Genomic DNA, 10,800 nt, shown 5'->3' with positions numbered 1-10,800 from the left:
CCTCCTGCTTTCCATTCCGTGTGCAGGAAAAAACCCTGAGCCATTTTAGGCCCCAGCGCCCAGTTCGGCCCCAATATTCGGTTCCCGCCTCTTTTATTCGATATATATCGATGATTCGACGCCTCTTCTCCTGATATATCGCCGTTTTACGCGGTTATCTACGATGTTCTCTCCGCTACGACTCGTTACACAGTCCATGAGGCCTAGTCGTTCGTCCCGACCGGCACTTTGTAGACGGTCCCTTATTTTTAGAACGCGGCTCCTTTAAGTGCATAGCTGTCCACGGTATTGCCTGCACCGTTTTTTTGACGATTTCCTCTCACGGTATTACCGGCTACTAAACGGACCCGATATAAAGCAGTTTTATACGTAGTTTACGTTTATTTGATAACCGGCCCGATTTTCATCCAGCGACCAGTAAATCCGTCAGCAGGCCGGTGACTGGAGCCGCCCTGACCATTGAGTGGTGGGTGCTGGTGGTGTACACAGCGGGTAGGTGGGTATTTATAGCGTGAGGCGCCTCCTGCTGGGTGAGGTAGGAGTCGGCAGGGGCTTTGGCGGGGTTTTCTGCCGTGCAGGCAGTACTGAGGGCAGCCTCGGAGCTGGGGTCCTTGTGACATGAGGTCCTATTTAGTCTGGGTCAGGTTCAGTGCTGCTTCAGGAGGGAAACTTCAGGGGCTTTGTCCCGACACAAAGAGCAGTCACCGCCGCGGAGCCCGGATTGTCAGGGGGTGAAGCTACAGCAGGTGAGCGGCTCCCGGGGCCCGGCCAGGAGGGGCCTCCACACGGCGGAACTCCCTCCTCAGCACGGGCGGGGGCGGCGGCCGCATCGTGACCCGGGCCCCCCTCCCTCCCGTACACCTCAGGATAACGGCGCCGCCTCATGTACCGCCCGGCCTGCAGCCGTTACCGGCGCCTCATCCTGCCGAGCCCTCCCCCCATTCATTCCTATGAGTGCCCCGGCGGCCGTGGGTGGAGGGGGGTCAGTGCCGGTGGCGGCCACACTCAGGCCCCCCATGTTACCCCCTCACATCACATCCACATGGCCAGGGGGCAACTTCCTCGGATCTGTCACAAAGCCTGACTTAAAGGGATAGTCCAGCTGAAAGTAAGGATTACTTAAAGGAACGCTCCAGCTATAAGTAGGGATTGGGGGACTCCTTAAAGGGCAGTTCCACAATGATCAGGATTTATGTCCCATCTTCAGTGATGGGGACTGAGCGGCTCCTGTGGCCCCCAGATTATTGCTCTGAGTCTCTGTACAGTGATGTAGTATTACTATTACGTGTCCCTTATACACAGGATCGGCCTGCCGGGCCCCCAAGCCATCAGAACTGGGGGCCACTCAATCCTTGTGTGTGTCTGCAGTGACGGTGCGTGCAGGGGGCCCTCGCTGAATACACGATTATGGGAGTGATGGAGCGCGGTACCCGGCTATCTGTCACTCTATACAAGTGCATGGTGCGCTGCTCACATGTGCCAGAGTCACTCAGGGGCTTCTCAGCAGGTGTCACGGGGGTCGCCCCTTCTAGTTCGGCTTTACATGGTAAAGTTTAGCATTACTTTAGGTTAAAGGATATTTAAATGTGTCCCAGGATGTCTCTAATGTGTGACCGGGGAGGGGGCTCTGCCCGCCCCACTGAGCTCATGTCCTGTTCATTGGTCACTTGTTGCAGCAGCAGCTCAGTCCCATCCAAGTGAAAGCAATGCCAAGCACAGTCACAAAGGTACGGCCATATCTAGGGAAGAGGCCGCAGTGCTCATAACCAGGAGAACTCCGGAGGTCCTCGGTGTTTGGGGGGGCCCCATCTTAAAGATAAGTCATCAGTATGAAAAGGAAAAATCTCTTAAAGAGCCCAATGACCTTCCGCACTGCTCAGAAGTCTTAGGTAGAATTGCTGCAGAGTTAGAATGTCTTCAGAGGTAGAAGGGTTATTAGTTGGCCAATTAAAATGAAGAAAAGAGAAATGTAAATCCCATCAATATTCGGTGTGACCTTTCCCCTTTGCCTTCTTCTCGGCACTTGCAGACAGTTTTTGGCAGAACTGGGCAGGGAGATTGGAGAACTAAGCCCAGATCTTCTGTGTATGTGAGCATGCTCCAATCCGTCTCCCTCTTCATGTCATCACAGACAGACTGGGTGATGCTGAGATCAGGGCGATATCTGCGGGGGCCGGATCATCCCTTCCTGGACTCCTCCCCCAAAGGGCAAAGGTCGCACCATTTATGGATGGGATTTACATTTCTAAAGGAATACATTTCATAAAACTAAGTATTAACCCTTCTATTTCTGGAAACCTTACTCTGCAGCATTTTTCTCACTCCTGCACAGTACTGTGTCTCAATGATTGGTGCGGTCTTCCTACACATGATGGACAGCAGAGACCCCGCCCCCAGAGAAACAAAGGTTACCGCCCACTTGGCTAGTAGACCCTCGTCTCCATCGACACTAAAAGGGCTTCTATCTGTAGAATAGCTGAATGGATTTGGATAAACAAAATATCAGAGTGCTCGGGGTGACCGCACCAATTGGGTGACCGCACCGATCAGACGACCTGTCACTGGGCTTTTCACATGTGGTGACGGGAACGCTATGTTGGTGCAGCTCAATACGATGGAGAGATTGGGGCGACTGCCAAGCAAAACCAGTTTATTTGGGTGTTAAGTTTCTCAAGGAGTCGTCTGCTGTCTGGAGATTCTCACCTCTTACATGTGAGATAAATTCCAAGAACAGCCTATAGGGGGCATCTTCAGAATAAGCCGATGTGTATGGAGCGTGGCTGGAAACGCCCCTCGCCCCAGTACTATAATGGAGACCATCAGTATGCTGCCAATATGCGTAGTCTGTGATCTCTGAGGGATCCTCCAAAGCGGATGGAACGACCTGTCTTTAGAATTCGTCATCCATTTCGGATGAGACGGGACCAACACAGAGGACATTCGCTCGAATAGGACTGAGCTGTGAAACGGTCATGTGACCAAACCTGAAAGCGTCCCCATCCTGTACATAACGCTGATGGTCGGGGTTGCAGGGAGTCAGACCCCCACCATAGGTTTTAATGTCCTGACCACCAGTATGACACCGCTCTCTGGCCCCCTATGATCAGTGTCTGGTTTGAGTCTCTTCCTAATATCACTATACATTTGGCCACTAGGTGGCACTCTTACACCAGGCACATGTCGGTCAATGATCTGCGGCTCCCCTATAAGCCTGGGCTAGTCTGTGACTTGTTTGGCTCCGCCCCTTTGTAAGATTGAGATGATGCTGCCGCCTCCTGTTACGAGACCTTTGTAAGATTTAGGAAGTTTCTGAAGTTATACAGAAGAGTTAAACCATTGGATGTGACTACTTCATATATGGCCGCCGGCGATGCAGAAAAAATCCTCTAAATATGGAAGCCAATAAGTAACGAGCGATAAATCTGCTTAAAATAATTGTATCCTAATTACAAATATGGAATATTCTAAAGTCTGAGTCAGGAAATGATTTCCTAATTTACCCCAAACTGCCCCGGACTCCGCAGCTCCGGCCCCGTAGCCCTGTCAGTGGAGACCCCGTCATAATGTTACGGATACAGGTTTGGCCCATTAGAGGAACGCGTTGGGTTAATTTCGTATACCATTATGTGCCATCCTGGGGCAGATGGAGCATGGCAAGAGGTAATAAGATTCTTGTCAGCCCCTCCGATCCTGCACTGTGCCGAGGTTTGGTATTGGGGAGCGGCTGCTATAGACTTGTGGGGGTGACAACAAGTGCTGCCGCCCTTAGAGGTGCCCGGGCTGGAAATGGTCATCAGCGGGTACAGGTGTAAAAGTGAAAGCCGTGATTTAATTGGTTTCCAGGGGAAGTGGTTCGAGTTTTTTTTTTTTTTCTGTAGTGACGTGTCCTATGATACAAGTCATCTCCTACATTGAAGGGGTTGTCTTGGGTGTTTGCTGTGACCTCTTCACTGCTTATCTGGCACAGCGCCACACTTTCTATAGTGGCACTACTTTGGTATTACAGCTCATCCACATTCATTTGCATGGGGCTGAGCTGCAGCACGGCCATGTGACTGGTTCGCCGGAGTAGAGCTCAGTATTATGGTCCTGAATAAGCCCTTTACCGTATGTGAGGATTGTTATGAATGGTGCCATGTGCATAGGACAATCCCTACTTGATGGGGACCTAAGCAATTCACAGTGTTCGATTACCCTGCAGCGCCACCACAGGAGGGATGGAGCATTACACAGCTCTCATACAGATCAATGGGTTGTCTGTGTGATCCAGCTCCCTCTGTCCAGGCGGTGAGGGTCCTGAACACCATGATGGCAGGGACAGGACATGCAATGCAAATGTGTCTGCAACCTGGGGCTACTACAACTCCCAGTATATCGGGGGCAACACCGTGGTTGGCACTGCAGCCTTGCAGCACTGGAGTCCTGGGTTTGAATCCCACCAGGAGCAACATCTGCAAGGAGTTTGTATGTTCTCCCTGTGTTTGCATGGATTTCCTCCCATTGTACAAAGACTTACTGATGGCTGGTCATGCCAAACACCGATATAATAGCCAATAGTCAGCCGTAAATATCCGGCATGTGCTTTGGTCAGACTATAGTGCGCTGTGTATCTGCCATGGATGAAGATTTTCGCCATTTATGTCCCTGATTAGAGATGAGCGAATAATATTAGATTGAGTCGGTATTCGATAGACTACTATGGTATTAGAAATACTCGTTTGAATACTATCGCTATTCGCAGTAAAGATTCAATTCAGAGCCAGCGTTGATTGGCCGAATGCTATACAGTCTACAGCATTCGGCCAATCAACGCTGATTCTGCTGGAGACTTGTCTGTGAGGAGGTGGAGTCTAAGATCGGACCACAGCAGTCTCCATTGTGGTCCAGTCTTAGACGCCGCCTCCTCACAGACGAGCTTTCGGAAGAACCAGTGTTGATTGGCTGAATGCTGAACACTGTATGGCATTCGGCCAATCAACGCTGGTCAATGCATTCCTATGGGGAAACCGTCAGTTCCCGCATTTTGCAAGCTGCCAGGGATCCCGACTAGCAAGGACAAGCCTGCTGCAGAGCCAGCGTTGATTGGTCAAATACTGTACACTGTATAGCATTCAACCAATCAATGCTGGTTCTGCAGGATGAGTAAGGGCCAGTTCACATTAGCGCTTGCCTCCTGTCCGGAAGGAGTCAACAGGAGATGCGCCCCCCCCTTCCTTCCCGGAATGGAATATCAGCGCAACTGCAAGCGCTGTGCAGTTAAAGCGCACAGACCCCATAGACTATAACGGGGTCCGTGTGCTTGCCAAACACTGCCTGCACAAATCATTCATGTGAGCAGCGCGCTGCAAGCACACGGACCCGTTATAGTCTATGGGGTCCGTGCGCTTTAACTGCACAGTGCTCCTCCTAAACACTCTCCACCTGCTACTCGTCGACTTGGTGACTCTCCTTTAGTCGAATAGTGGTCTCCCCTGAAGCGACCATGTCTTCCCATAGACTATAATGGGATTCGATCGAGTAGTCTAATATTGAGGCTCTCCTCGAATCGAATCTCGAATATTTCACTACTCGCTCATCTCTATTCCTGATCATTGGCTGAAATTGTGGTTGAGGAAGATGTTATCTGTATATAGTCAGCTTGGGAACCCAAAGAGAGAAGGGGGGAAAAATGAGTGGTGGGTAATGGCTGGTGGAGCGAGGACGCATCTTGTCTTTGCTAAACTCTTGAACTTCCTTAGAGCTGAAGCTGATGAGATCTGAGATCTCTGTATGTACTTGTCTGGTATAGCGAGGAGGAACTGCAATGAAGGGCCAAGAAACTCAGAACGGAATGGATGTGATGATGACGGTGCCTCTTGTACCCAGGGCACAGCCTGCCGCGTAGATTGCCGCCATCTTGATCCTTGGAGATCCTCTGCAGCTTATTCTATGGCGTTTGGCCAGTGCACTTGTTGCAGCGTTACCTGCAGTCTATACAGTGTGTGTGTGTGCGTGTATATATGTGTATATAATATATATATATATATGTATGTATATGTATATTGTGTAGCAAGGTTTGATGTATAAAGTGCGTGCCCCCTTCCCTTACGTTCACTGCTATTGACATTTACAACTAAATCCCACTTTATTAGTCTGCGCTTTCAGTTTCTTTTCTACCTTGGGCCGGGTCCTGTGACCTCTATATAAGATACTGAGATGACTCAGGCTGTGTAATGTGAACACACCCCTAGCCCTGTAGACCTGACCACATTCCTCCCTGATACCAGCAAAGGGTTTATTGTATGTCAGTATTCGCTCTAGATACCCGGAGGTGGTGACAGTGTCCTAGGACGCCCCACCTGAAGGCTATACTAATAGTTAGTATATGATATGAAGCGTTGCATGTTTTCCATTGCAGTGGAGCGTCCATATAACGTGTCGGATTCTGTAGGGAGAAACTGAGGGGACTTTATAAGCTAGATGGCCTCTATAAGAAGCAGCAAGTCAGCCCATAGCCTTAATACCGGCCATACACATGGGGTAGAACAGATGTCTCTCCTCATACAGGTGCAATCCTACGGCGAGTGTGCATGTGTCCTGAATACCAACATGGTCTGATCTTCCTTGGAACAAAAGGATCAGACAAAATCCAGCTGCCTGATCTTCATCTGCAATAAGGGAAGGCCCCATACACATTAGATGGCTGTCCTATAGGGTTACAGGGTTCTCTCTGTCGTTCTGAATCCTCTCCTAACCTATGTGCAGGGTATGTGTCACATTAGTCCTGTGTCCACTGTTTGAATAGATGTGTTTCTCCCCCCCTCACACCTTCCTGGGTAGTGGTCATTGGGGTCCCAAAGTTCAGATACTTGCCACCTATCCACTTTTATTATAGGACAGTCCCCTTTAAATGTGCAGCGTCCTGCAATTAGTACGTTAACCACTAGGTGGCGACCTCGCGCCATCTCTGATACCACGTGACATAACCCTGTTCTTTATGTTGCAGGAACCCAAACTATGTCTGGCATTGCCCTGAGCAGACTCGCACAGGAGAGGAAAGCTTGGAGAAAAGACCATCCTTTTGTAAGTTTCTCTTATGTCATGTAATACGAGATGTATGCTGTCTGTTACTTTATAACTCTTCCTTTCTCCCCCCCCCCCCTTCCTCTCATTTAAGGGGTTTGTTGCAGTACCAACAAAAAATCCAGATGGCACAATGAACTTGATGAACTGGGAATGTGCCATTCCAGGCAAGAAAGGGGTAAGAGCGAGCGTTACTTTGCATCATTTATGAATTGCCTTGCCTTGCCCCTGCCGTGTACAGAAACGCAAACCCTGACACACGGCTGGATAGTGGCCAAAAGATCCAGAGATTGTATCCCTGGCTTGGTGCCAACGCTGGTACTCCAGATCGTGGCTCTATATAAGCAGATCTGTCTACAGCAGGGTTTTCTGTAACTACTTTGCCCGCACCTTACTAGTTGTGCAGGGAGCGATCCTGCTCCGTTTTTCCTGGTGATTTCCACTTGAACTCCCATTGAAATGAATGGGAAGAATATATTGTAGAAGTCGTCGTGCCCTGCAAAAAGCCTAAACCATATTCTGTATATCTGTGTGTCTATATCATCTTATTGATCCGTCCTGTCTTCTGCAGACCCCATGGGAAGGAGGATTATTTAAACTACGAATGCTTTTTAAGGATGATTATCCCTCCTCGCCACCGAAATGTAAGTATTCCAGAGGCGCACTCTGCAAACCTTGGCCCACCTACTGAATTGCAGGGCTACAGTAGCAGTGCTGCCAATATGGCACCCTATAGTGGAATAGAGAACAAGGCTCAGTGCACACAGCTTTACCTAGTGGGGCCCTGGCCAGATTTGCAGGGTGCTGACTTTGGCCCTGCTTTTTAGGGTATATAGACCTCATAGCTCTGTGAAGCCTGAATAGCTGCTCCCGTGACTGGCCACCATATCATCCTACAGGTCTTCTGGCCATATTGCAGCTTGTCAATGGGTTACCTTTCTGATAGTTTGGATGTCCTGGGTTGGGAACAGTCTTAGGTATTCTGTAAGACTCCAATCCCTTGGCACAGTCTTTCCGCTCATCTGTTCCCTTCTCTGACCTCACAGGTAAATTTGAGCCTCCTTTATTCCACCCCAATGTCTATCCATCAGGCACAGTGTGTCTGTCTATCTTAGAAGAAGATAAGGATTGGAGGCCAGCAATCACAATTAAACAGGTAAGCTCCGTGCCGCCGCAGTAAGAGGTGCTGCAGGGCCCCGCACGGACACTGACTCTTTCCTTTATTCACAGATCTTGTTAGGAATACAAGAACTTCTAAATGAACCAAATATACAAGATCCAGCTCAAGCAGAGGCATACACAATTTACTGGTCAGTATACAGATACCCTGTGTGAGGGTCAAATGCTGCACAATCTATCTCCTCCTAGCTCTATGTCCACGGCTGGTGTAGTAAATGTATACTCCCTACTGAACAGCCGTATATATGATCACATGGTCTTCTAAAGGGAAGACTCTCTAGCGCCCCCTATAGATGAACGTGAATTACAAAATCACTGTGAAACATGACGGAAGTCACATGTCCCATCTGTCTTGCCTAACTGCACCTGAAATCCTGCAGAGACTGCTCTGCCTCCTGTAGAGTCTCCATGCATTTGCCAAAAGTAAGCACACATGTGCATGGCACCAGGAGGACAGAGCAGTGAGTGGCGGCACCACCCAAAGGAACTTAGGAGTCAGAGAACACTGGAACTAGGACAGATCTGTACTATGTAGCATGCAGAGAAATTGCTGCAAGCTCAGTCCCACTCAAGTGAATGAGATTGAGCTTTGTAGTACCTTTCCTGGTTACTACAGTGTACAGAGCTGTGCTTGCTCTATGGCTCTTGCAAATGATATCAGGGCTGCTGGGGAATCTGATTCCCCCCAATATCTCTATAGATTGATGTCTATCAGGGCTCGTTCACATCTGCGCCCGGATCTCCGTTCATACAGGTTTCCATCTCGTGTCTGAAACTGGACAGGAGATGGAAACCTGCAGGCAATTTTCAAACCCCTGCAGAAGACGGAAACCTGACTACGGACACCGAACGCTGGTGTGAACCCAGCGTCAGACTCCCCATATGCTTAGGTCTGTATGTCCATGTTGTGACTGTGACAACCGGGTGACGTGACCTGCAGTCTGCACTACTGGCTCTGTTTGCCGTCCATTGTAGACACGACTTAGACAAGTCTCCAAAGTGTTTGTCTGCATTAGTCCCAAGGGCACGGCGCTTCTTACTTTAGTAGGCGCACCCTGGGAAGTCGCTCTACCTGCAGGTTACCGTCTGTCCTCTGCAAATCCTGCTCCACCTGTTTTTTGACTCTGCTCGCGATCCTTCTTCTTCCTCACCGTTAAACTTTTCTTAGCATTTTTTTTTTCTTCTTCCCTCAGCCAAAACAGAGTTGAATACGAAAAAAGAGTCAGAGCACAAGCCAAGAAGTTTGCACCATCATAAGCTTCAGCAATGTGGCATCGTACAACAAATAAGAAAAAAAAAAAAAAACTTAAAAAAAATAAAATAAAAAGGAAGGGATTGGTTTGGCAAGAACTTGTTTACAAAAAAAACAATTTTTTTTTTTTTTTTTTTTTTTTGCAAAATTGAATGACGCTAAATACAAATAAGTCACTTAGGGGAGGGGGTCGTATGTGTGCCATTTTTTTTTTTTTTTTTTTCTCCATTTTTCGCCACTTGTATAGAGTTCTAAATTTGCTGAATATTCCCCCCCCCCCCAGTTTTTTCATACAGGGTCTCTTCCTTCAGTCTTTTTGTATTTTGATTGTTATGATGTAAAACTTGCTTTTATTTTAATATTTGATGTCAGTATTTCAACTGCTGTAAAATGATAAACTTTTATACTTCTATAAATCCACTAGTAATCTATAGTTTATTTTTATTTTATTTTTTTGTTTGTTTTTTTCCCCCTCTTCGCTCTCCGATGCAGGCATGCTTAAAATATTAAACAGAAAAATAAATAAAATTATTTAGAACTATATCTAGCCTCTAGCTGGCTGTATTACCAACCAATGTCATGACTTCTACCCCCTCCCCTCCCCTAAATTTTTAATTTTTTTTTCTCCCCCTTTAGGTCTCAGATTTAAGGTTGGTTGTCATTGCAACCTGGCGCCTCCGATAATTTTTTATTTTATTTTTTTTTCTTCCGTCGGCCTCTTGCTTCTGCATCACTTCCTTTTGTGTTTATATGGCGTTCTGTCTGTGTTGCTGTTTAGATTAAAATAAACTGTTTATATAAAGGTTTTTTGTTTCTTTTATTTTTCATGAAAAGGACCATCGCCTGGAAATCTTTTTGGCTTGTAAAAAACCTGACACTTTATTTTCTGTGCGTTCTGTAAAGCAGAGAGAACTGTACATTGTTTCTTGGCGTCTCGGAGACACAGATGATACAGCCTTGACATCTCGATGTAATTGGCTGACCGTATACTGTATGTGTTTGTAAACCCCGCCCCCAAAAAAATATATATAAAAAAAAAAAAAAAATCAGATATAAATAAACAGCAGTAAAACCAAAATGAAACCTGGTAAGTATGACCGATCTTTGTTTGGAGATCTGCCAATCACATGAACACTGTATCACCATGACTGATGCAAATAAAACAAGTCAATTGGAAATGACTGACTTTTTTTTGGTAAAGAAACTGGTTCTTTGTATTGTTTCCGTGTCTCCGGGGATTGGATGGAGGAGATGAGGTCTTGCTGTCACTTGGCGGTAATCGTTTGCCGTGATTTCGTGTTAATGGG

At 47.5% G+C, this 10,800-nt stretch overlaps 1 protein-coding gene across 1 annotated transcript; it reads left to right on the top strand.

Annotated features, from left to right (window-relative positions):
• Positions 1-594: 594 nt before the first annotated feature.
• UBE2I (ubiquitin conjugating enzyme E2 I) lies at positions 595-10,554 on the top strand. The gene is made up of 7 exons (XM_075286103.1): positions 595-746; positions 6,986-7,062; positions 7,157-7,240; positions 7,634-7,706; positions 8,109-8,218; positions 8,293-8,372; positions 9,435-10,554. The coding sequence occupies exons 2-7, from the start codon at positions 6,997-6,999 to the stop codon at positions 9,496-9,498; spliced, it is 477 nt and encodes a 158-aa protein (XP_075142204.1). The 5' UTR covers positions 595-746; positions 6,986-6,996; the 3' UTR covers positions 9,499-10,554.
• Positions 10,555-10,800: the final 246 nt, after the last annotated feature.

This window comes from Leptodactylus fuscus, chromosome 8 (genome assembly GCF_031893055.1).
Source record: "Leptodactylus fuscus isolate aLepFus1 chromosome 8, aLepFus1.hap2, whole genome shotgun sequence".
Taxonomy (NCBI): domain Eukaryota; kingdom Metazoa; phylum Chordata; class Amphibia; order Anura; family Leptodactylidae; genus Leptodactylus; species Leptodactylus fuscus.
The sequence above is the reverse complement of the archived record's forward strand: the minus strand, read 5'-3'. Positions and strand labels throughout refer to the sequence as shown.